Source organism: Juglans microcarpa x Juglans regia, chromosome 2S (genome assembly GCF_004785595.1).
Source record: "Juglans microcarpa x Juglans regia isolate MS1-56 chromosome 2S, Jm3101_v1.0, whole genome shotgun sequence".
NCBI classification, from domain to species: domain Eukaryota; kingdom Viridiplantae; phylum Streptophyta; class Magnoliopsida; order Fagales; family Juglandaceae; genus Juglans; species Juglans microcarpa x Juglans regia.
The window spans coordinates 31,565,961-31,593,823 of NC_054597.1; the positions used below are offsets into that span (position 1 = coordinate 31,565,961).

The following is a 27,863-nucleotide window of genomic DNA, read 5'->3' on the forward strand; positions in this document are numbered from 1 at the left end:
CACCTCCAATGATCAATGCCCATGTTGTCAAGCTTTGAAATAAAATTATCAGAGTTCTAGCGAGTTCCATTTCTTTATACCACAGTGCTGAGAAATGACTTCGAGGGTATATTTTATAGCATCTTCATTGGCTTGGTCAAATTTATCATCAAAATTTAATTAATATCACACTTCTTTACTTTTGCCTATTATATTTAAATTCAATCCTCACATTGGATTATCTATTTACTCTCTATATAATAATAAAATATTATTAATTTAATAATTTTTTATTTAATTTATTTTTATCACTTTTTGTACCAATTAAATATTAATAATAATTATATTCTAATTAAATTAATATTAAAATATCATATTTTCAAAAATCATTTAATGCTAATAACAAAAAATATTTGATTAAGCTCATCTAAATTTCTATCTAAATTTCTTAATTACAAATCAAATAGTATTTTTGCTTTGAGTGAGAAACTAGTATTTTAATATTTACTTAGAGTGAGAAACTAATATTTTAATTTTTGACGAACCAATAGTAGTCTTCTATTTTTGGTCAAGCACTGTAGTTGAAATCTAAATTATTTTAGATATGTTCAACCCAATTCGGAGTTTTTTTTACACAGATTATCCAAATCTTTTTATTTGGCAAGCCAATAAGGATGCTCTAAGTGACTATTTCAAGGGAATGACTATTTCCTTTTCCCTTCTTGTTTTGCTTTTTCTTTTTCTTTTTTTTATAGTTCTATTTTATGAAGTTTTCCCTAATGAAAAAAATCAAGTGAATGTATAGAGAATGGGCCTGTTTGGCTACTGTACAGAGAATGGCATTGTATTAAAGCTTTCAAAAAAATGAAAGAACGGCGTTCAACAGCATATGTAATGATGCCACATAATGTTTATCCTGTTGGCATTGCCATTTTGATGTACATGTAGAAAATCTAATCTATAAGTATAGTTAGGAATCTTAGGATCATCTCATACAGCCAGAAATCTCATATGCAAATGCATGGTGTTTTGTGTGTTTGTTTGGATATATATATATATATATATATATATATATCTATATATTTGCTTTGCTATTCATTTGATTTTTATTATATTTCTTTTTTTATTTTGTATGTTTAAAATAGATAGAATGTAGTTTTAGTAGTAGTGTTGGTGGTTCAGCTCTTATTTTATTGGATATGGGGATAAATACTAGTCCTTTAGTGCCTCCCTCTATGAATATCGCAAATTATGAAGGCAAAAAGACCCAAGAAGGCTACCAAACAATCTATGGTATGTGATCATTTTACAAGGATTGAGCATGTTGATCCCATTGAACTTAAAGCCCAATGCAATTATTGCTTAAAACTTTATGGATGTCATTATAAAAATGGCACTTCATCAATGTCACACCACCTAAGATTTGTTTATCAGGACTCTCCTATTAGAGAAAAAAAAAATCTTGGAAATGATAAATCACCATCACACTCGGGAGTTAGGATGGATAGTAAAGGATCTTGTCCTCAAGGGTTAGGAAAATATGATCCTGAAAAATTAGAGGCAATGATTGCCCATTTTTTTATCCAGTGTGAATTGACATTCAAGATTGTAGAGCATTCGACATTTGTTGAGCTCCTGGGTACTTTAGAGCCTAGATACACCTTAACAATCCGAACCACCTTTCAAAAAGAGTGTATTGGTTTATACAATTAGGAAAAGTAAAAGTTGAAGGCTTTGTTGAGCAGTCAAAGCGTTTGTTTGACTACCGATATATGGACATCAGTGCAAAACAAGAATTATATGTGTGTTAAGTGTCATTATATTGATTGAATTTGGGTATTGAATAAAAAAAATCATAATATTTTGCCATATTCCTAATCATAGGTGTGAGACCATTGCTTGGATGTTAGACTCTTGCATGATGGATTGAGAGATTGACCGCATTTGTACGATTGTTGTAAATAATGCATCCCTCTAATGATGTCGCTATTGATCATGTGAGGAGGAGCATAAGAGATAAGAAGTTCAAAATTTTAGGGGGCAAGTTTATACACATGCCATGTGATGCACATATTTTAAACCTTATTGTATGTAATGTTTTAAAAATTATACATGATGCAGTAAATAATATTAGAGATGCAATAAGATTTGTGAGGTATTCACCGTCAAGACTTGATATGTTTAAAACATGTGCAAACAAGTTGAACATTGAGTGTAGGAAAATTGTGTCTAGATGTTCCTACTATATGAAATTCAACATAACTAATTATGAGTGTTGTTGAAAAATACGAAAAAAATTTTGTACAAATAGGAGTGAAGGATGCACAGCTTTTGGCGCCTCCGTATGAGGATTGGCAAATGGCTCAGATTTTTATTAAGTTTCTAAAAGTTTTTTATGATGTCATCTTGAAAATCTCATATTCATTGTACATGACCTCAAATATGTTATTTCAACAACTTTCTATAATTGAGCACTCTTTGAACAAAATGTGTCTAAGTGAGGATGGTATGTTGATGAGCATGGTGTCTAATATGAAACTTAAGTTTGATAAATATGGGGGAACACAGATAGGATGAACATGATTATTTATGTAGTTTTTGTCCTTGACCCTAGATATAAGATTACAGTCTTGGCATATTAGTTAAAAATATGTAGATGGAATGAATGCGAAAATAGAATTGAGGCCAAAGTGAAATTGCTCATGAATCGTTTGATTGAGCAATATCACAAGTTTTATGGGCTATGTAGTAGAAGATCAAATGTGGCCTATAGAAGTTCTTCAAGTGTTATTGGTGATGACCTGGATTATGAAGATATTGATACAGCTTTAGAGCAATATCCTGAGGAGCAAAACAGTTCGACATTTAGCTCAGACATGGATAGATATTTGTCAGATATGATTGAACCAAAAACACCTGAATTTAAAATTTTGACTTGGTGGAAAAGAAACTCGTTTACATATTTCATCCTTGTGAAGATTGCACGTAATGTATTGATCGTCCATATTTCCACCATTGCATCTAAGTCCACATTCAGCACCAGTGGATATGTATTGGACCGATATCAAAGTTCATTAGTGTCGGAGACTGTTCAACCATAATGTTTTAGTAATTAGGAATCGATGAGTTCAATAATGCCTCATTGTTGTGGCAGATCTTCTACAGCTTGGCCTTGTAGACTTGCAAAGTTTATCCTTTTTGTTTGTTTCAGGTAGATCTTATTAGATCTTTTTAGTCTTAGTTTAAGTAGTAGGATTTATCTGTTTGGTGAGTTTCTCAGAAAATGGAGATTAATTTCCTCTGCAGATTTCTTTATTTGTTTTGAGTGCAACACTGATAGATAAATTTGGAAGACGAACACTATTAATGGTTAGATTAGACATATGAATCTCTTAATCAGTTTTCAATGTAGTTGGCCAAAGAATTTTGACTAATCTGCAAATATGTTAATGCAGGCTTCTGCAACTAGGCAATGCTTTGGCAGTGAGATAGTGAATCTCTTTATTAGTTATTTATTGTTTAAGGTAATTGGGGCTAGAGGAAGCCAAGAGGGACTTATGAACAGATATTTGGGAGGCCAAGATACACAATCAAACTCTCTGCAGGATGATGGCTCTGAATCATAGGAGGCATTTTTAATATGCTTCATTTTCACAGCCTTATTTGTCTTTTGGATTTTTCACATTCGTTGTTTGTAAATTGATGTTTTGCATTCTAATGTAAACAACAATGTAATATGTAGTATGCAAGTATTGTGTGTGTGTTAATGTATTATTATTTATGTTGCATTATAAAAATTTGAATATGATAATAATAAACATAAAGGCCTATAAAAAAAGCCTTTTGAATTGTTAAAAATATTCTTTTATTTAAAAAAAAATCCTTTTGAAGTGTTCAAATGATTTTTTTTTTTTAAATTCGAGTATTAAACACAGATATCAGAAATTTAAAAAATGTACTATAAAAATATTTTCAAAAATTTTAAAGTATTTTAAAAGAAAAACGTAATAAACCAGATATAACCCGGATATCCGGGTTTACATACGGTCTACCGTCCGGTTTTTTCGATTTTATCTGGCAGATAAGAGTCCGATTTTTAAAATCCAAACACGGATCCAATTATGGCCAGGTATCTAGATCTGCACTCTTAATTATTAAATTATTTTAAAGTGTGAATGATGTGGTACTTAATAAATTATTCAATCATCTAATAATTACTTTAAATTAATTAATGACAATATATATCTACTTGGATCCCAAAATATATTATGTAGAATAGCTATTTTAATTTCACTGCAAAGATTCCTTTTTAAGATTTAATCATCAATAAGGTATCGCATCACTTTTTATATGTAATTTTTCATTTATGGAGACCGAAAATATGTTTGAGATATCCTCACAAAGTTTCTTTAGGTTGTCTTCTTACTTCTAATTGAAACTAAGACACCATTTGGATACAAAAATAATTTAATCTCATATCATCTTATTATTATAATTTTTTCAAATTTTCATACAAAATATAATAAACAATTCAACTTTTTCAAATTTTAAAATAATAATAATATTATTAAAAAATAATATTCTAACAATATTTTATTCAACTTTCAATTTTCATTTAAAACCATCTCATCTCATCTCACTATCAAGGCCTAATAGTCTTTGTGCATTCCTTTGTAAACATGGTGTTTATTGGTTGTGGATGCATATACCCCCCAATTCATAGTGACGACTACCTAGAAGAGAAGCTCAGGCTTTCATACACGTCGTAGGGAAGATCTGAAGTTGCTGAAGTGAAAGATGTATGTCTACCGGGTGCAATTTAAACAAAAATATAAATGAAATAATTACAACTTGGACTTTTTCTTCCTAACTCACAGTTATTTTCTCTCTGTTGTGGTTTTAAATTATGATCATGTTATGCATTTTTCCCTGAGTTACTTGCACTAAAAACTTCACTGCCATGATGCGAGAAAAGAGACCTGCAAATGTGATACGTTAAAATGGAGACAAATATACCAAAAATGGAGGAAAAGGGGTCTTAAATAAGCCCCATTTGCGACTGTTGGACTAGCCCCTGTGGCATGTAAAACACATTGTTAGAATACTAGATCAAAATATATAGCGGAAGCGATATTACGTCATCGAAAATATATTGGATCTAGTGTAGTTGTTCCATAAATTCTTCGTCACCATCGTTGTTCATCCGTAATCTTCTCGGCGATAGTGGAGTGTGCTACATGGTAATATACCAGAGCAACACTCATATATTCCACAGCCTAGATGCTGGGACTAGAGACCAAATGAGAGAGAGATTTGTCATTTTTTTTTAGTCAAGTGTCATTCGCAAGGGGGATAGGTTATGTAAATAGCCCCTTTAAGTATAACCCCTGGCTGGCCCTCAATGGCCAGCCATCAAGCCTTATGAAGTAGTTTAAGAGCCACTTCATAACCTCTAAGAGAAGGTGAAAGAGTGCCCATCATGGGTATCCATTTCTTAGGTGAAATGGTGCCCACTATAAGTGTCCATTTCTTACAACTCTCACTCACACATAGTGGGTAAGATTTCGGGTCTGCATCCTTCAATATGTTCTCAGTCTTGTTCATACTGGCAATTAGGTTGTGCTCGACGATCGACCACACTATTGGAATTCTTTTAAAGATAATAAGAATAGATCTAGAGCATTTGATTTCACTTAACAAATCTCACACAATGTATTTTTCCTTGTTATAGAATTCCAATTATCCCAAGTTGATGATGAAAATTTCTTAACTATTCATTATTTTCTCTCAAACAATACAAAAAATATCTCCAACTAATAACTTCATATCTCTATATGAATTTAACTAATTGGAGACTCATTAAGTTCTTTGAATTTTTCTTGAAAATCACACTAATCGCAGTAAAGTATCTCTACTTTTGCTCAATTAATTATACTTAATTCTAGAGTTTTAATCACAAATCACCTCTCGGTCTCATTGTGATTCAATAGATCGAATAATAATTAGCTAAGATATTACAAGCATTAAGAATAAGGAATAAACATTTAATCATGGAAATATTGAAATAAAATAACTTAGAACATAAATTGTGTGTTCAATGTTAGACTACATCAAAGTTCTAGAAAATAGAATTAGTTCATAATGAAACTGAGAAGGAAAACAATAAAACTAGTGTTCTTCGTTGGAGTCAGTTGATAAACCATGCGGCTCTCGCCCTTTCTCCCCCAGATCTACCTCTTTGAAAGAAACTTAAAAAATAAATTCTGGGCTATTTTTACTCTAAAACTCAAACTCATCCTCTTATTCATCCCACTAGACGGGATTAAATAGATGTCAAAACTCAAATTTGAAAATAAGATAAATCTGACTGTAATCTAGTGTAAAGATCTGGAAAATAATTTCTAAAGATAAAAATTAACATAAAAGAATATTATCCCAAGAATAATGGAATTTATCTAACATGAAAGATTTAGTGATATGCAACTTGAATTGCGGAGCTCAAGAGGATTTGGTCACCAACAAATTGATTACGGAACTCAAAAGGGTCCCACCGGGTAGATGCCGTGTGCATTGAATATAACAAGTCTCCTCGCCTACCGAGAGGAAAGACTCCTGACCAGGATGATATAACCCTTTCGCCAACCTACAAAGTGGTAAAGTCGCTCGCCTTTTCTAGTTGTTGCCCACGATATCGTTTAGGTTGGCTGCTTAAGTTGGTCATTTATACAGGCAGCGATTGGGTCTTCTTGCTAATCAAGAGGAAAGACTATTCGCCTACTGAGGGATAAGTCTTCTTGCCTTTTCAGATCTCGTCGGTCTAGTTTCATAATCTCTTCTTTTGTATCAAAATGCACTCATTTTGCACTAAATCTTCTCATTCCTTCAAATCCAAAAAAATAAAATAAAATATATATATAAATAAAATAAAATCAATAGAATTAAAGGTAAATTGACACTTTTCATAAATAAAAATAACACTTATCAACATAGTCAAATGTCTCATAAGGGTATAAATAAATTAAGGTCATCAATTATGACTTACATGACTCATATGGTGAGGAAGCAGGGATTCATTTACTCACCTCTAAAGTTGGTCGCAAAAGAACATATAGTATGAAATACAGGTTACGATGAAGTTCTCTTTTAAAAAAGAAAGAACATATATCTAATCTCAATATACTTTACAGATCTTAGTCTAGTCGATATCTCAGCGGCTAACCTGAGTCCCTCCAATTGCTTGATATTCGAAGCGTCAAAGAGGTTTTCTCATCTGACTAAACCACAAGTTACAAAGATTGTGGGTAACTATTCACAATCCTTTTAAACATGGTGGACCTTATCTTAGCTCTCACTAAGGTGACATATCTTTTGTGTCTTACAACTTATCCCTCTCTAGACAAGTGCTGGATGACACATTGTCTCATCTTTGCTTGCTACCTCTTTGTAATGTCAAAGACGATCGCTCGTGTGAGTGAGCCGATCTATGTCTGTCAATATACATTTTTCACCATCACTCCTATATTTATGGTGAATGTGTGTGCTTATCAAAAATATTTCCACTCACGTCATATGATCATAGAACATATCAGTAGTATGTGCACGAAGAGCAATACCAATGTAGAAGATATAAATCACATGGTCAACTATAAATTATTAAACCATAACTCTTAAGTGGTGGTTAATGATCATTTCTCTTTATGCGCATTCTAATAATAGTAACTATCCAAAAAATACTCATACCAAGAGATTCTGTTTTTACATATAAAAGTCATTTGCACAACCATGAAGGTAGCGAACATGCATCGCAAATCTCATTTAGGTCAAACTCACAATATAAATCATAGATTCTAGTCAGCAAGTCCAACTGCCATTTTTAAGAATCTACAAGGTAACCACAAATGTCATTCAACAAATTTAATTTGCGATTTCAATGTTTCATATAAATTTCTTGTACTCAACAAAAACGTGTAAGATAACCATAATTTATTTTTCATTAAGGGTAAAACAATTATGACCTTTGCCCCCAAATACAATCATAATAGTTTAGTCATTACTTTTAATGACAATCACATCTCAAAATTACTTAATTAAGTAAGTCATATTCACCCTCTTAACAAAATCTCAACCTCTAACTCCCATGAACAAACTATAATGGAAACACCAAATAGTATAGGCAAAACTAAATTCTTTGGTATTTTCTATCTCATTAATTGTTTATGGATTTTGAACAAGCGCTCCTAAAAACTATTTTTCTTGTAAACAGTTTCACAAGACATGAAGTCTGAGTTACTTTTTATAAACTCATGTTCACTATCTCGTAGTACGAAAAACCTCTTATTAGGCGACAATTAATAATCTAAGACAATCCGATTGTTATATCTCTTAAGATGATACTTTTCTAAGATTGTTAACAACGTTCAAAGAATCTCATTTTATTTAATAGGTTGATAATAAAAAACAACTAGGTACATTGGGTATCTTTGATTAGATGGTTCGTTTACGCCGCATGTAAACAATACCAGCAGCATTCATTTACTTTTTATACTAAAATAATACAAGCAACAATCATACGCTCCAGTATTTTGTGCCTAAAAATTACAAAAAACTAACCATCTAATTCTCTTGCGAGAATTAACCGTGACTCTCTCAATAAATGTGCGATCAATGATTATATAAATGCAACTCAATTAGTGTTAAGAGATTGATCTAGACCTCAAACAACTCCACTTTTCCTTTATCAATTAGATCAACAATCCCAGATTTAGTCATATAAGTTAAATGAATCTAAGATCCTATGTTGAGATTCCTACTATGTGAATCCAATACCTTTAGCGGAGCCATATTACAAATATTCTCTTCCAGTCTCTGAATGATAAGATAATATTGATATCGCTTCCACGTTATTTATGAGGATCTTTATATTCTATAACTTTTGGGAGTCACTATCACTCGTGGTACACCATCACTCAAAGGTATTCTCAACTATTTGTTGAATTACTCCCATTATTTTCAGCAATTTTTTATAAAAAAAAAAAATTGAAAACTTTAATATTAGGGTAATGTAAAATGAAACGTTCTTTCAAAAAAAAAAAATAAGTGTTACTCAAATCCATAATTCCCCACTTTCGCTAAAAATACGAGTAATTTTCCTAACTTAACAAAAAAATTATCAAGATTACATCCTCTAGATTTTTAATAGAATTCACAAAATAGTTACTCAGCCTTTCTCGAATGTGAGTGAACTCGATCTAAGGACGACAAATTATAATTAAGGTTGCAACCTCCATATTACATCAACCCAAGTATGATGTAAAAACTATTTTGTGCCATAATTCATTTATAACTCCATTCTCAGTAAATTATTAAACTGCGAGATAATTGTTCTTATCATATAACACATACGATTTCGATTTTAAAAATTTTAATTGAAAAAATATATATTTTCCTTTAAAAATTTTAAGTCGCATTTATATTATGAAACAATATTTTTATTACCTATGTCCTTGATGTGCACGTATAGGAACTTTCACATAGAAAATGCTCATATTACATTTTCTCTTTGAGTCTTCTAAATAAAAGAGATAGATCTCATTAGCGAGAAAAATTTCAATTTCTCAAGTTTCACACACATCATCATATGCCTCAACGGCACATTTTAGTATATCATCTCTCCACCCGAAAAATAATATCACTGAGTTAAGAAGTAACCATCCAACTTCAAAACCTCTAGGAACTCTCACTAACACTACTATTTTCAATGAATCTTAAATCAAATTAGGTATAGATTTCGCTAATATCGCGTTAAAAGTGCTAATTAAAAATATAGTTTTGTGCAACAAATGTAGTATGTGATGTTTTAGCGGCTAACAAGCGATATATCTTAATTTCTTACTTTCAATATTTTTCTTATTCTTCAATCCACTATAGGAGAGAAAAGAAAAAATTTTGCGAGAAATTGTCTTAAATCAGTGCAATCACAAGCAAGATTTTTAGGCTTAATTAAGTCGTACCTAAGTATTCAAATTTTTGTCATAGTTACCATGCAAACCTCTAAGGTGCTTGGTATTACATTACTCTCAAGGGGTGTTCCAAAGTTTATATATCTGTAAGAACCTGTTTATTCTCACTAAAGAGAAATAAAACTTGAGCAATATTACTAGTGATAATACCACATAAAAGTGCACTGATAAAACCTTCAAAATGAATGTGCCAATCAAGAATGTCATGACTCCTCAACACTCCTGCACACTCATGTTTTAATGTCTTACTTGTCAAACATACTAGCAAGTTTTAGAGGGTTTGTATTTATCTGTGAGTTAATCTAAGTTGCTTCAAGATTATAATGCTCAACTTTAACTATAAGAGCAATTAATCTTTGTATTACGAAAACAACGTGCAACTTTTGTTATTACTCATAAGATTCTCAAAGGTAAAATAGTATTTAGCTCTATCTGACAGTTGAACACTATTTGACAGTTGATCCTATCAACTTCTATGAAAAATTGCAGTGCATGCATCCCATGCGTACTTCTAATTTTATTATAGACCTTTCAGATGTTTTTACAATAATGATGGTCTAAGACTATCTGACACTCATAATGACCTTAATTTGTTTCCAACTATTGCTCATGGAGGAGATTAATGCGACGATTAAGTCGTATAAATAATCTCTAGGCTTTCTTCTCGGTTATCTCAAAGTTACTAATCTATGCGCATCTAATTGCACACACATCTAAGAAATTTGCCGCATTAATCTAAGTTAGAAAAAAAAATCAATACATGTCACAAGATCGAAAATTCGATATGCTTCCTAATCATCTCTTGTGCTACAATGTGTAATTATTAATTTCTAACTTAATTTTTACACAAATTAATATTGCATAATCTCGACTATACTCTCACTAGGATAAGTAATCTACTGAGTCAATCACATTCAAAAAAAGAATTTCTTCCTAGATCAAAGAAATTAATTTGAGTCAATCATACGCATGGCTTAATCAAACTCGGGCTATTTGATCATCTAGTTTATCACATTCTAAAAAATTGAAAACTAAATCTTAAAAATAATCTAACAATACAAGTGATAAAAAACTCATACTTTGACATGTAAACATAATACATGTACAAAAAATTCATCACATTTTGCCCAAACAATTATTATTCACTAAGAAATAATAATCTGGACCATTTATAATATAAAATAAAATGTCTAACAAATGCGATAAAATATTTCATAATATCATGGCATGCATGTATTCAATAAGCACATGCAAAAATATATTTCAGAAAATAAATATTTTATGCAACAATGATATGCTGAATTATTAAATAAAATCAGCAAACACACTAAAAATAAGCTCTAGCCCAATAGTTGAGCTTATAGCCCGTATGTGTGAGGTCTTGAATTCAAAACACTACAAAACTTTTAGCTAAAAAATGTTTTTGAACTTCCTCTAACGTCATTGGGCTTGGCTACAGTCAGTAGGCCTCACCCTCTTGGGTGCCCAAATGTAGACCAAGCCTTTGTTTGCTAGGCCCATGGACAATTTGCCTAGAGGCTTTTTCTTCTTTATAACAAAAATTTATATAGGCCAGTCTAAGGAAAAAAATATAAAACAAATTGGCCCAAGTGATTTGCAGCAAACAGCTCGTATACATGAAACACAAACTGTTCATCTTCTTCCTCATTTGTAACCTATGATTACTTTTAATCCAACAAAAAAAAAAATGCACAAAGTCGCCGCCACCAACCCTTATGCACAGAAGAAACAATTCTAGCCACCCTTTCAGCGTCACTCCACGGGGCTCCTGCCTTCTTGGCAAACTTAGCACTGCCCCCTCGTCATCATCACCACGTCCTGGAAGTTGGCAACGCTTCACCCGTGCACCAGTGCTTGCTACCACCACCCTTTACTTCCAAGGGCACTGCAGCCTGCAACAATGTCACTTGATGCTGGGCTTGCTGCGCGGTTCTTCACATAGCAAAGGTAGGCACATGGCATCTAGGTGCTCCTCACACCTCTTGGTGTGATCTGCACTGTGGCAATGAGGCGCAGTTTGATGTGCACAGACATTGGTTGTTGCATCATGCCAATGGGCGTCTTTGCCTCGCGGTAGCAGCACTGTTGGTAGGACTCCATGTTTTGTGGCCTATGGCCAAGCCACCAGCCATGTCGTGACAAGGCTAGACAGCCCCAGCATGCAGCCTCAGGGCCCAGGCCCCTACCTGGGCCATGCCAGCCAAGCCAGCGCCCAGGCCATGTCAACCACATGCCAACAGCCTTGCCAGCAATGTCAGTCATGCCCATGGCCCATGCCATGGGCCAGCCTAGCCCACCCATGGGCTCATGCATGCCATAGGCCAACTTGGTCCATGCCAACTATATTATTTCTTATTATTTATTTTAATTTATTTATTTATTTTTCAATGGACCTATTGAGGGTTTCCAAGTTGTAATCTTTATAAATAGAACCATTAGTCCTTGCATTTACATCTTTTGAACGTTTGGCAAATTCCCTAGGTGGGTAGACTTATTCTTGAAATCATCCTTCGGTGCTAGGCACTTTGGCTACTTGGGTGCAATTCGTGAGTCATAGTTGAATTGGATATCTTTTCTTCACTTTGTTCTTGAATGTTTATCACTTGTTTATCATGTTCTTCATTTGTTCTAGGTGTTCATCTATTTCATTGCTCATTTGATCCATTCCGTACCATATACTCAACCACCATATTGTTTGTCATTCTTTCCATAAGTTTGTCAACCTTCTATAAATTGTTTTTTTCATACAATTTGCTCTAGCCACCACTCACTCTTACCATATTAGTGTTCCTCAACTTTAGGAACCTTAATTCCCTCCATATCAATCCATATAGCCCATAACCTCCACCTTTGATATTCGGCTACCACAAAGCCTTCATCCATTAAATCTATTAACCTAGCCGAAACCATAATTGCCTCTCATCTTCCGATACAAACACTTACCATATTCGGCCATATCATAAGTCTTCCCTCTATAAAACCCTAGCTGCCCACCTCAAGTCCTTATAAGGTAACTCATTCTTTTTAGGAGTTTTGACTTCTTCAAATTCAAATTCAAATCCCATTTCAAATTCTTTAATTTAAGGAATTGTAAATCCTCTTCAATTCCTTAAATCACTCTTCTTAAAATCTCTATAGTCAACCATTGACTTGTCATCCTAGCCAAACCCAAATCCTCCACCTATCATAAAAGATTCCTATCATCTTAGAATCTTTCCATAGCAATTCCCAAACAAACCAACCCAAGCCAACACCTCAAAACTGTCAACCCTAATCTCACCATATCCATTTCGGCAACCCTAGCCATCCAACATCCAAAACCCTAATCCTTCATCCTTAGCCACGGCAACCCTAGCCACCAAACCCTAACCTCACTCTTCCACCTCATTACCAAACCTTAGTATCATCCTAAACCCCAACCCTAAGACAACTCTTCCAATCTCAAAATTAACCATTGTCACCTCATAAAACCCTAGCTACACTTCATTATATCAACCCTAATCACCATCCAAGTGGCCCAAACATCAAGGGCACCCTTCAAGCCATTCTACTTAGCATCAAACACCCATATTCAACCTTTGGATCACCTTACTCATCTAACCCTAGCCCATCATCTTAACGCCCCACTAAAGGACAAGTCTAGCCGCCCACATTAATTTGCCTCCACTAAACACTTAGCCTACCAAATTCCATCATCATCCCCATCATTCTATTACTTAAGCATCAACCCTTTGTTAAAGGCCAAACAAGTTGACAAGGTCATACGGTCATCATCTTCACCAAGGTAAACTCGTGGTCCTTAGTGTTAGGGACAAGACTGAGGTCCCTAACATTAATTGGTGATTTCATTGAGAGGTGGCGATTTTGAGAAGCTCTCATTTCTCTAAAGAGGTAAACGACGCGTTAACCCAAACTTTGTGATTTGGTTGGGGGAGACCTTCGTGGATCCCAATATTTTTGTTGATTGAATTGTTGATTACACGAAATTTGGGGGTTGCGAAGGAAAAAGGAATAGTGTGATTATAGGGGTCGACCACACAAGTTGGTGGAAGACCCAAGGTTTGGACCTTTTGTGCAAGAGAGGTCAACCACTTTTGAAGGTGGTGGACCCAAGGTTGGACTTGTGAACTAAGAGCAAGCCCCACCCACCAAATTGCTAGCCATGAATCGTGTGGTTCAAGAAGAGAAACAAGGTGGTTCCAACCAGAAACGCATAGAGGCCATAGAAAGGCAAGGCTTAAGGCTTAACAACCTCATCAATGAGGTCAAGACTACCTTGGCCAAATTTATAATGTCTTTGAATACTACCAACCGTGCGGTTGAGGAGAGTAGAAGGGACATGAAGATCTTAAAGAGGGAGATCAATGCAAGCCTTGAGAGGAGAATGATGGAAACTAATGGTCAAAGGTCCCTACATAATCTGAATAGGCAAGGGCATGAGGCCTTTGTAGATGCGGCCGAGACAAGTGTCACGGGGTTTGTACGTGAGCTACCACAAAATAAGTTTAGAAGGGATGGTAGAATTGAAAACAATTGAGTTGTTGAGAGATAGATCCCCAATGTTGACCAACCCACTAGAACCCATAGTGTGAGAGAAAAATATCAAGATATAAGGCTTGAGAGGCCACCAAGAGAATAAGTTTTTGAAGGCGAGTTTCAGCATGAACATGATTATGAGAGGCCTTATTGCCATGGAGGCCATTATGAGAGAAGAAGAGATCATCATAAGAGAGGGTATAATATTGACCATCATGAGAATAGAAGGGGAAACCAAGCTTATGACCGGGGACCTAAGAGGCCAAAGGTGGACTTTCCCAAGTTAATGGGGGGAGATCCATATGAATAGCTTGACAAGGTTGACCACTACTTCCATGCATATGAGGTGCCTAGGCAAGAAAGAGTGTCGACGGCGTGTTTTTATTTGGAGGGGAAAGCAAGTAAGTGGTGAAGGTGGATCCAGGATCAATATGAGAAGGAAATGAGAAGATTGGGTTGGACAGCCTTTGAAAAAGAGTTCCTCATGCAATTTGGGCCATCCCCAACCATTAACCATCATGGCCAACTTGCTAAGTTAAGGCAAGAAGGCAAAGTGCATGTTTACATTGAAGAGTTTAAACAACTTCAAACTCTTGTGAGAGGATGGTCTGAAGAGGCCCTTATGGGCACATTTGTGGACGGGTTGAAGCCTTAGATAGCCAAGGAAATTAAGTTGAAGCAACCATCTAAGATTTAAAAAGCTATGAGGATGACAGAGATCCTAGAAGAGAGCACTAATATGGAGAAACGTCAATCTAAGGAAGTGCGGAGTAAGGTTACTATACCCTTGCAAACGAATGTTCATTGGAAAGGCAATAGGAAATGGAGAGTGCTTCTAAATCTAAGCCACTTGAAGTGAAGAAGCTTTCAAGGGAAGAGGTTCAAGATAGAATAAAAAAAGGCATTTGTTTTAAGTGTGGAGAAAAATGGGGCATAGGGCACAAATGTAGATCAGGACAAGTGTACATGTTGGTTAATGAGAGAAACGAGGAAGAGGATGATGGCTATTTTGTGGAATCCTCTAGCCAAGAGTACAACCAAGAGGAGACCAAAGTGAATTAAAATTATGAGGAGGCCGAGTTGTCCCTTAATACCTTGATGGGGACCAAAAACATACCTCCATGAGGGTAATGGCATGGATAGGAACAATTGAAGTCCATTTGTTGGTAGATAATGGCTTTACACATAACTTCATCAACTCCACCCTTGTTGCCAAGGTTAAGTTGAATCCGATTGCTATAGAGCCATTTGAGGTAAAGACGGCTAATGGGGACAAGATGAAATGTGAAGGGCTAGTGAAAGAAGTAAAAATGAATGCGCAAGGAGTGAGAGTAGTTGCGGATTTACACGTACTTCCTTTGGTAGAGTTTGATGTTGTATTGGGCAATCCATGACTCAAGGGCCTTGGAAGGGTAGTGCTTGACTACAACAATAGGACCATGAAATTCAAGCTGGGGTCCAAGAAAAATGTATGGGTAACTTTAGCATCCAAGGAGGCTAAGTCAAGTGAGGTCTCAATGTTAGAAAAGTTGGGCAAAGGAATGACACATTGTTTTGCCATGGAGTGGGCTAAGGAAGAGAGTGAGGAGAGGACATGGACATTTTCAAATTTAATCCTTGAGGGCAAGGATGTTCTTGAAGGGAGGGAGAATGGTAGGACCCCATGTTTTGTGGCCATAGCCAAGCCACCAGCCATGTCGTGACAAGGCTGAACAGCCCCACAACAGCCCCAGCATGTAGCCTCAGCGCCCAAGCCCTTGCCTGGGCCATGCCTAGGCCAAGTCAGCCACATGCCAGCAGCCTTGCCAGCAATGTCAGCCATGCCTATGGCCCATGCCATGGGCCAGCCTAGCCCACCTATAGGCTCATGCATGCCATAGGCCAATTTGGCCTATGCCAACTATGTTATTTCTTATTATTTATTTTAATTTATTTATTTATTTTCCAATTGACCTATTGGAGGTTTCCAAGTTGTAATCCTTATAAATAGGACCCTTAGTCTTTGCATTTACATCTTTTGAACCTTTGGCAAACTTCCTTAGTAGGTAGACTTGTTCTTGAGATCATCCTTCGATGCTAGGCACTTGGACTACTTGGGTGCAATTCGTAAATCCCTAGTAGAGAATCATCACCTTGCAATTCGTGAATATGTGTGATTCAACTTATCTTGTTCTTGTAACTTGGTGCAAATCGTAAATCCAAGTTGTTGTTATCTTTGTTACTTTCAAGTTTAGTAATAAAGAGGTTTATTTCATTTATATGCAATTCGTAAATCATAGTTGAATTAGCTATCTTTGTTCACTTTGTTCTTGAGTGTTTATCACTTGTCCATCATGTTCTTCATTTGTTCTTGGTGTTCATCCATTTCATTGTTCATTTCATCCATTCCGTACCAAATACTCGGCCACCATATTGTTTGTCATTATTTTCATAAGTTTGTCAACCTTCCATAAATTGTTTCCTTCATATAATTTGCCCTAGCCGCCACTCACTCTTACCATATTAGTGTTCCTCAACTTTAAGAACCCTAATTCCCTCCATATCAATCCATATAGCCCATAATCTCCACCTTCCATATTTGACTACCACAAAGCCGTCATCTATTAAATCTATGACCTAGCCGAAACCCTAACTGCCTCCCATCTTCCCATACAAACATTTACCATATTCGTCCCCATCATAAGCATTCCCTCCATAAATAGCCACCCACCTCAAGTCCTTATAAGGTAACTCATTCATTTTAGGAGTGTTAACTTCCTCAAATTCAAATTCAAATCCCTTAATTTAAGGAAATGCAAATCCTTTTCAATTTCTTAAATCACTCTTCCTAAAATCTCTCTAGTTAACTATTGGCTTGTCATCCTAGCCAAATCCAAATCCTCCACCTATCCTAAAAGATTCATACTATCTTAAAATCTTTCCATAGCAATTCCCAAACAACCCAACCCTAGCCAACACCTCAAACCCGCCAACCCTAATCTCAACATATCCATTTCGACAACCCTAGCCATCCAACATCCAAAACCCTAATCCTTCATCCCTAGCCATAGCAACCCTAGCCTCATTCTTCCACCTCATTCCCAAACCCTAGCATCATCCTAAACTCCAACTCTAAGCCAACTCTTCCTAATCTCGAAATCAACCCTTGTCATCTCATAAAACCCTAGCTACACTTCACTATACCAACCCTAATCACCATCCAAGTGGCCCAAACATCAAGGGCACCCTTCAAGTCATTTCACATAGCATCAAACACCCATATTCAACCCTTGGATCACCTCACTCATCCAACCCTAGCCCATCATCTTGACGCCCCACTCAAGGACAAGTCTAGCCGCCCACATTAATTTGTCTCCACTAAACACTTAGCCTACCCAATTCCATCATCATCCCCATCATTTCATCACTCAAGCATCCACCCTTTGTTGAAGGCCAAGCAAGTTGGCAAGGTTACTCGGTCATCATCTTCACCAAGGCAAGCTCGTGGTCTTTAGTGTTAGGGACAAGACGGGGGTCCCTAACAACTGTACTGTGGCAGCATTGCACCAACTTTGACTGCACAGAAACCGGCTGGTGTGGGCAGTGCCATGGGACTCCAAGCACCCTACTAGTGTGCCCACGTTGCAATGCTCACTTGCGCTCTCTTGGGTGCACAATGCACTACGCGCAGTGGCTGCCGTGCACGCAACCACCAGCTCCTTGTGCAGCAGTGCTATTGCACCACCAACCTGATTAAAGAGACGCGGCCATATCGGGCGATCTCACTTGTTGCCACAACTCCGAAAAAAAAAATAGAGGGCATCACCAAGGCGACTGCTGCACCACTATTACGTGCTTCTGCCTCTAGCGCTCCCAGCACTAATGTGTGTAACATCTTCGAGTACATGGGTCACGCGCCGCTTTGCATGTGGCCACAACAGCTGCCTGTGCAGCGGTCTTGTGGTTGCATTAATGATGCTCAACAGTCACTAGTGGTAGAGCACGTAGCTCTTTGTGCGGCCTAATACCCGAATCTACCACAGCCCCTAGGCACAAGGCGTTACTCTTTGGAGTGATTGTTGCACTGAAGCAGTAAACACAATGTAGCACCCATGCGGTGTGCACCGCTGCCTCTTGCGGTGCTTGTAGCACCTGGGTGCTATGCACACTACTATCTCATAATCAAGATTTCGCAAACTAGACTAGTTGATAATTCCAGCTTGATTTATGGTTTGCCCTATGTGCAATAGCGCACATACTACTACTACTAGACTTTTTTTTTGTTTTTTAAAAGAACATAACTTCATTACTTCAACCAGAGTTGTGGCCTTTAGCCATTACAAAAGGCATGATGCTAGTATCTACATAGTCTACATCAAAAATTTCTTTAGCTAATGGAACAACATTTTTAGCTAGTTGATGTGCCACCTTGTTAGCATCTCTTCTCATATGTTGAATTGTTCATTTTGTATCTAGCAATGTGGTCTTAATATTCTCCACCAAACAACTTAGTATTCCATTTTGTATTGTGCTTTGTCTCACAACATTGACTACTTGAGTTGAGTCCCCTTCGAAAATGACTTCTTGCAAGTTCAGTTTCTTACACAATCTTGCAACCATGAATAACCCCCTAACTTCTGCAATATCGGGCTGTGAACAGAAGTGAATATATACTACTACTAGACTTTTTTAGCTACTACTACTAGACTTTATAATATCGGCATGTTATCGGATTATATATACTATTATTTAATATCTCGCCTTTTTAGGAACAAGAATGATACTTGATTTCAAAAATAGGAATTGACAGGGATCGATACTAGTACTAAATTTTTTAAAAATTACTTAGGAGCCAAATTGAACGAATTTTATAAAATAATTAAGATATACTATATATATTTAAAATTTAAAAAAAAAATCACCTAGCTTTGCTTACACACTTGAATAAATGTATATAGGCAATTATTATAGTTGAATAGCTTTGATTATACACCAAAAATCAAAGGTAATTTCCCAGAAATCAAAGATACCGAAAAAAGTCTAATACCTTTTTATAAATGTCCGCAAGGAATTGACAAATCCATTGTAGTTAGTTTATTGCAAATCTCATGAACAAATACATCTCAACTGCCTAATGGGTCGGGTCAAACCTAATGTTGCATTTGTTTTAAAAAAATTATGCGATGCTTTTGGACGGTCCATATATATATGAATTATTTATTATGGATTCTACATTCGATGTATAATCCAAGCCCAACTGAGATCCACTTAGAATGCGTTCGACAATTTTATACTGTTGATATGACAGATTTTGATTCGTAAGACAAGTTTTTAAACTAAATATCTTATAAATCAAAGTATGTCATGTTAACAGGTATAAAGTTTAGAAAATTTTTTTCATCAGTTACTATTCACCACTTCATACCTCACATCTTATAAAAAAATTATATGTATAAGGTGTAAAAATGAATAGTGACTGATACATAACATTATTCTAAAGTTTATTCTCTACACTGAATTTTAAGTAGAACTACTCAAATAACTGATATACCTAATCTTTTTTTTAATAATTATTTTTAATTAAATTATGTAAAATCTAAATTCAAATAGAAAATATCTCAATATTGAAGAAAATCTAGAATGAATACGACCAGCTGAGATGCATGCATTGTCCCAGCCAGATATTCTTTCCATTGATGTCTGTACCCACACGCTGTTTGGGGCCATACCCCCCACCCATCTCCACCCTTTGAACACGCAGCCTTTTTATACATCACAAAATGACGAAATCCTTATGCTATAAATAAATAAATGCATAAATAAATTAGTAAATGCCTTCCCCCACTTGGCTTAAATCAGTAATGCTAATGATAGATTAAAGGAAATGTCACCTTCAACTTCTCCACTTGGTCTACAAAATTCAATCTCACGCCAGCCTTAGAAGTAAATACCATCCCCACAATGAAACTAAACATAGAAAAAATAAAGGGTATGCCATAAGAAAGTGCTTATATTATTATTATTTTTCTACCATTAGTTTCAATCCTTGCAACACATCATCCAGTTGACATGATTGTTCGTATACGTTAAAAATTTTGAATTAACAAGAATAGTTTAAGGGCCGTTTGGATAATATAATGAGATTAGTTGAAATGATTTATGAATAGTTACGAGATTATTAATTAAAATTAAATGAGGTGAGATGGTAAATCAAACGGACCTAAAAAATTAAAAAAATTATTGTAAATTAAATACTGTGATACCGACAATAAGTATATTTCTTTGTAAATATAATTTTTCTTTCATTATATATAACAAGATAGTGAGATATTATTGACGTTGTCAAAGTTAGGACCTGTATAGACTTTCTTCAATGTGAAAACCAAAACAACAATTGAAATAACTAAACAATTTTTCAAATAACGTTGTTCATTTCCATGAAAGTCATTCAAGAATTCAAACACAACACGCCAAAACCATTCTATCAAACAACTCGAGGCATGTGTTTCCAACACAAAATCCTCTCACTGTCCCATCCATTGTCACCATCCACGTGGCACCTATCAGATTATAGAAGCCATTCCATTCAATCCAAATGAACGTGGAAAATGATTGTGGACTCTCTTGTATTTAATATTATTGAATATATATATATATACACATTAATTTTTTTACTCAATAATCTTACATCACATATATTTTTATTTTTATTTTTATTTTTTATATGTAATATAAAACTGCTGAATAAAATTTATATATATATATATATTATATACTCAAAGATTCCTTTGTCAATATTTGTAGAGATTTTCATTAGTATATAATGAGAAATATTAGATAGAAGTCTTAAATAGATAAGTTATTTATAAAAAAGTGAGTCATATTAATAAAAAATAATTTTTTTTATATCTTTTTAAATGAGATACATTTTTTTATAAAAACTTATATAAAATTTGTTTATTTAAAACTTTTACAAAACATTTGCCGTGTTTATATCTCATGATATTATAAAGTTGCGTTTAGATATTAAACTGAATTGAGTTGAGATGATAAAATATTATTAAAATATTATTTTTTAATATTATTATTATTTTAAAATTTAAAAAAATTATAATAATAAATTGAAATGAATTAAAGTGAATTTATAATCTAAATGTACCATAAAAGGTAAAAAAATTATTGGATTGCAGGAATAGAGCTGGCAGCTTCAATCCGCAAACAGTATAGAATATACGTGACCATACCTTACAAAAGTTTAACGCGTGGACGACCAACCGAATGACCAAAAAGCCCTTCTTCACCAATCCAAATTACTTTACCAACGGGTCAACATGTAGTTACATAGTTCAACGGTGCGGTTGTGCTGTGTTGTATTGTGCAAAACGAGAGCGATCGACAGTAGCGCCTGCCATTTGTTTACATCAGAGTCCATACTCTGCTTTCCTCGACGTGTTAGGCCGGTCTTACTTTACATCTATGGTGCTCGCTTTTTGATGCTTGAGCTGCCTCTGTTCACTTCACGTTTGGTTCTCTGACATGTAATACAGTTTCTTTTGGTGTACTTGTGGATTCATCTTTGGAAGCCGCTCACTGGTATCACCTGTTGATCCTTCTTCTTTCCAACTTGTATGTTATGGATTCTTGCGTTTTAGGGGTTTCTTTTGATATGGGGTTGTCTCGTTTCTGGCCTATTCATACAATTTCGAGAATCTTGACCTTTTCAATTCTTGGGATTTGGTTTTGTAGCTTTTGTGCCGGGTCGGTGTTGAATCTCTTTCAATTTTGTGAACTAGGTGGTGGATGCTTTGCTTGATTTCTCAGTAGACAGCAAAAGATTGAGCTTACATTTATGGAGGGTTCTGACACTAGTTGAACCTACATGTATGGTAAGCACTTTCAAGACTTGAAACTCATTTGTATTTTCATTTTTTTATCTGAGTTTTAACTGCAGTATGATAAATTGGATCTTGAAGTTTCGTATTGATGGTATGAGATTGAACTTGCCTTTGTTGAAGCTATTTGAAGCCTTGAGTTAAATTTATCAGTGGCTGTTGAACTATCACGTACTATCACAGTTTTTCTCCATTGTCCAATTTGGTGAACTGGGTATCATGATGATTGTGGAAAGGTTTGAGCACTTGAACGCATGAACTACAAAGGATTTGGGTGCAGGCTGCATTTCTGGCTCTCGTCCTATCCGGATTATCAATGTTATGGCTTTGGTGTAATTGATATGGACTTCTGGATGACTTTTTAAGTTCTGGGAGATAAGGGTTTCTATTTATGCATCTCCCTTTCAGTCTTTGCATGGTGGTGACTAACAGAAAGCAGATATGCTTTGATTATTATTTAGCCCTCAAACTTGGAAATTGAGTGCATTGTTCATTGACAATGGATATGACTGTGTTAAGTCTGTTGTTGTTGGTGCAATTACCAAGAATATATTCCTCGGAGTTTTTCGAGTCAAAGGTTTGTGGCGCTGATCGCATAGCCTATTCATATTCGAATGGTTGTGAACTGTTTTACATAAATGGAAATGCAGTCGACAAAGTTTTGTTCTGTGATGCCCTCCAAACTTATCGTGCAAATGGTTGCAAATTTGAGGGATACCTCGGAAGTAATCAATGTGGATTGGAGTTTTCACCAGGTATGCACCAATATGAGTTGTCGGTTGCAATTCTGGTTTAAAAATGTAATTTGTTCGTTTTTAGTAAAATTCTACCGTTATAAAGCATTTCAGAATTTAGAATTAAAATATACAAACCTTTGTAAGTCTTACTGCTGTTGCAGCTTATTTGGCCTTTAAGATGGGAAGGAAACTTTTGCAAAAGGAGCTAGGGGAAAGATTAGCAATTGACACTCAGAGAAGGCGTGTCAATAGTTCCAAATGGCTGTCATCCCCAAAAATAGCTGGCATGGCAACAACAGGAGTTTTGGTTTTGTGTTGTATTTTCCTCTGTGCCTTCTTTCATAAGAAAAAAAAAGCAGCTTCCCACGCTGTTCTTGCTAAGGACCCATATTCAAGTGAGTACAACTTTTTAATATGAATCTTGCCATCTGTGTTAATAAAAAATTATCCAACCATGAATTTCTATGGCTAAGCTTCCTAATGATACCATATTTTAAATTTGGATCCCTAGAAGCAAGAGTCAATAAAAGTTCTCAAGCCTGTACATTTCGACTATTTACAGTGTTTTGCAATCATGGTATTCTTCTCCTGGTTGTCCTACTTTGCTAGCTTGCTCTGATGAAATGTTCTTGAATCATTTTAAGGCTATAGTTGAGTAATAAGTAGTTTTGTTCTTGCAGTAGATTCGGCTTCTTCTTCTGATGTGAATTGTGCTTCCGAAAAGATTCCTACCATGCCAGTACCACCTAGTCCTTCCAGATTCTCATTGTCACCAAAACTCACAAGACTGGGATCATTACACCTCAATTTTAGTCAGGTTGTCAAAGCGACAGGCAATTTCTCACCATCATCACGAATAGGTGAAGGATGCTTTGGAACTGTCTACAGAGCCCGACTAGAAGATGGCCAGGTGGTTGCCATAAAACGGGCAAAGAAGGTAGCATTGGTTCCTTTAAGTGCTGTTGAATATACTTCTTATGCAACATCATTTTCACTATGTTAGGAGTTTCACCTATAAAAGAAGAATGCTAGGAATTTCAAAGTTTATAATTAGTAGTAGAATTTACCTTCTGAGTAGTCAAGAAGAAATTGTTTGGAGCCTTTGAACTAATTAGTGTAGTAGAACATTATGATCAAGAAAAGTACCGCCGCACCAGAACTATATAGCTGTCTCCAAAATATGGAGGAACTTGATATGGGCATAATATAAGGAGTAGGAATTATTTACCCTGAATTAAGTAAAGGATAAAGAAGGAAACATCATTAGTGGAATATTCGTGCATTTAGCATCTCCTTGGAACTTGACTGATGAATGGATAGATCCTATTAAAATGAGATGCAACTTGCTCTCTCAAGTAAAATTGTGACTTGTAGGAGCTAGTCAGTTTTTGCAAATGATGTCCTTGGACCTATCAAGAAACCATCCGTCTTCCCTGTTTTCGTTTTATTAAAGAACAGAATAGGAACAAAACTTTGGTACCCTTTGGTTGGCTGGAACAGAATAGGGTGGTTCCATCCAGAACATTGGTGGAAGGTTTAAGTATGAACTGTAGTGCCTAATGGCCAATGAAAAAGATTGATATCTTGTGCACATTGTGTCTAATAGACATGCAAAACTTGTGCATGCTTTAAATTTCTCCATGCTAGAAGAGTCAGCTTCAGTAGTGTAAAAATAGGATTTTCTATACAGTAGAATGCTTTTGTAACTTTATTTTTTGCCAAGGAATCTCAAGGTTGACTCCTTAACCTGGCATCTTTCATCAAGTTTGATCAAAATTTGCTTGGGACTTACTATAGAGGCTTTGTTATTTATTTCCATATGAAGATTGTAACTTCAGTGGAAATATTTTGGGATGGGTTCAGTCAGTTTTGGGTGTTGGGCGATGAGGGCCAATTATTCAGATTCTTTCATAATTTTGTAAGAGGCTCATGTTGCCTTAAGCTCAAGTTGGGTTGAAATGCTTAAAGGAATTTCAGTCATAATATCTCATGTCATTTGCTCTATCTAATGATTCAATTAGTTATTCTGAAGTAGTTTTTTTTTTTTTTTTGTGTTAACATTTAACAATTATGCAGGAACTCTTTGTCAGTAGTGAAGTTGAACTTCTGGCCAAAATTGATCATCGAAACCTAGTCAAGTTGCTAGGTTATATCGACAGAGGAAATGAACGCCTTATCATCACAGAACATGTGCCAAACGGTACTCTAAGAGAACATTTGGATGGTAAGATTACTTCAATTGTAATATTGGCAATGGCAAATATCTTAATCCAGATGACAACATTGGTTTTTTAACTGTTTTGTTGCTATTCAGGTCAGCGTGGGAAGATCCTGGATTTCAATCAGCGACTCGAAATTGCCATTGATACTGCTCATGGCCTAACTTATCTCCATCAATATGCAGGTGTCTAACTTTCCATTTGATTGACTTGTGTCTTGGAACATCTGATTATTAAGGCTAAATCAACTTTTATCCTCTTTTGTCGTTTTTCCTTTTGGAGTGAAATATTCTAGGGGGCTGAAATCCAGGTATTAGACTGACAAGCCATGATTTCCACACAACCAATGGTTTCTATTCGTACTGTAGACAACCAATGAGGTTACTCATAGTCTCATATTTTGGAATCATAATTGCATGAAACCTCATGCGACTTGAGCATATTCCTCTCTTCCTGAGCTGCCTTTTGGGTGTTTGTCTCATTGTAGACTATCGAACACATTTCTATTCCGAATAAGCCCATAATGTTCTGCTTGTGATTTAGACATTTTCACGTGTTAATGTAACATTGATATCCTATAGCCTATGTCCTTTCTTTGCTTTTGTAATTCTAATTGAGCCAATCTTTCTCATTTTCCTATAGAGAAGCAAATTATCCATCGGGATGTGAAATCGTCCAACATCCTTCTTACAGAAAGCATGAGAGCCAAAGTGGCTGATTTTGGATTTGCAAGGCTTGGTCCAATGGAGTCTGATCAAACACACATTTCTACCAAAGTGAAAGGGACAGTTGGCTACCTAGATCCTGAGTACATGAGGACCTATCAACTCACCACCAAGAGTGATGTCTACTCATTTGGGATTTTACTCATGGAGATTCTGACAGGCCACCGTCCTGTGGATATGAAAAGACCTGCTGAAGATCGGGTGACACTTAGATGGGTAAGCTTGCTTTCCAATCCATTTGCAGATTCTTTGAAAATAATTATTCTGGGGCAATTGTGGCTGTTTATCAAGTACGATGGAACCTCATATTATACTCAGCAATGGGATACCATTCAAAACAAGTGCAATGTATCCTTGACTAAAGTGAAAGGGACAAGGGCAAGTTATGTGCTTTGGAGGTGACTGAATTCTGTAAATTCAGCTGTACATGTACTTGACAAGGGCAAGTTCTTTCTCCTCCCACCTCCCATAGGTAGTCTAATCCTCACAAAGGGTCAGCCTTCCCCACAATCTTGCTTGCCCAGTTAAATCTATTCATGTTGACTGGAGCAAGACCTAAGCATTGGGATAAGTATATACTGTATTTATATTAGGAATCTTAATTTGGTCCTACGATTATGATATGTCTGATGTTTGGTAGATTCTCTGGTAAGGATGAGAACATTCCTATAGACAAAACAATTATCACAGGCTTGTTTGGGTACAACATTTGGGCCTTAAGGTTTAGGGGAGAAATAATGCCAACATGTTCAAACTTCAAAAGAATAATTTCCATCCTGGGTGAGGAAAAGTTATAACTTTTTTTTACACGGTGTTCATAGGCTATAGATAGTGACTGTTTAGATGGTGCCCTAGTTCATAAAAGATAGAGGTACACGTGACTGCATGATTACTCAATCTTTTGTCCATTGATTTGGACCGATTCCATACAACCATCAATGCAGGTTACCAAAGTGACTTTTTGGTTCCTTCTGCTCAGTTATCTTTTACATGCAGATTAATGTAACTGCTAAAATTCAACTATTTACGCTCTCAGATCATTTGGATTCTATATTGTGCAGGCCATTAAGAAGTATAATGAAGGAAGTGTGGTAGAATTGGCAGACCCTTTGATGGAGGAAGTCGTCGATTCTGAGATACTTACGAAAATATTTTCTTTGGCATTCCACTGTGCAGCACGTACTCGAGATGATCGCCCGGACATGAAATCAGTGGGAGAGCAGTTGTGGGCAATAAGGGCAGAGTACCCTAAGAGTGCAAGGAGAGGGCGTTGACTGAAATCCGAGAGTTGGCATTTGTAAATCAGTTTGTGTTGTCTTCAGCTTTACACCATGAAGCAGATTTTTCCTACGAAATAAACCTTACTTTGGAGCTTTTCTTAATTTCTTGCTTTACTCTGCATTCATGAACACATATGAAGACTTGTATTGTTTTCCAACTTATCATTGCAAGGAGTACCTTATTTTGACAAGCATGAAGGGGAAATGGGAAAGACATTTGCTACTTGAACTTTGCCTTTCGGTCATAGACTCATAATAATCGATTTTTTGTCATATATACTTAACAATCAACAATCACTATACACTTGTTAAATTATCTAAATTTAATATACTTGTAAAAGCATATGTACTTGATAAAAAATAAAAATAAAAATTTACGATGCTATTTTTTTTAATAAAAGGTTTCCTCAATAACAATAATAATAATAATAATAATCATTTCATCACTCATATTATAAAAAAGGAATTGATGGCAG

The 27,863-nt window shown here is 35.6% G+C and overlaps 1 protein-coding gene across 2 annotated transcripts; it reads left to right on the forward strand.

Moving 5' to 3' along the window:
• Positions 1-21,889: 21,889 nt before the first annotated feature.
• LOC121252087 (calmodulin-binding receptor-like cytoplasmic kinase 3) lies at positions 21,890-27,545 on the forward strand. Of its 2 annotated transcripts, none has more exons than XM_041151564.1 (10): positions 21,890-22,127; positions 22,328-22,420; positions 22,550-22,597; positions 22,707-23,181; positions 23,325-23,558; positions 23,847-24,100; positions 25,240-25,387; positions 25,478-25,567; positions 26,025-26,323; positions 27,169-27,545. In XM_041151564.1, exons 4-10 carry the CDS (start codon positions 22,926-22,928, stop codon positions 27,379-27,381), a joined length of 1,494 nt encoding a protein of 497 aa, XP_041007498.1. In that variant the 5' UTR covers positions 21,890-22,127; positions 22,328-22,420; positions 22,550-22,597; positions 22,707-22,925; the 3' UTR covers positions 27,382-27,545. The 2 variants fall into 2 exon arrangements, with proteins under 2 accessions (XP_041007498.1, XP_041007497.1); XM_041151563.1 differs by having other exon boundaries at positions 21,891-22,127; positions 23,844-24,100.
• The last annotated feature ends 318 nt before the right edge of the window (positions 27,546-27,863 follow it).

What these genes read in the sequence shown, in the direction of transcription:
- LOC121252087 (XM_041151563.1), top strand. Translation starts at nt 22,926, where the DNA reads ATGGATATGACTGTGTTAAGTCTGTTGTTGTTGGTGCAATTACCAAGA. An exon ending in TGGATTGGAGTTTTCACCAG is followed by an intron (nt 23,182 to 23,324) that starts GTATGCACCAAT and finishes CTGCTGTTGCAG; the next exon opens with CTTATTTGGCCTTTAAGATG. An exon ending in TTATCTCCATCAATATGCAG is followed by an intron (nt 25,568 to 26,024) that starts GTGTCTAACTTT and finishes ATTTTCCTATAG; the next exon opens with AGAAGCAAATTATCCATCGG.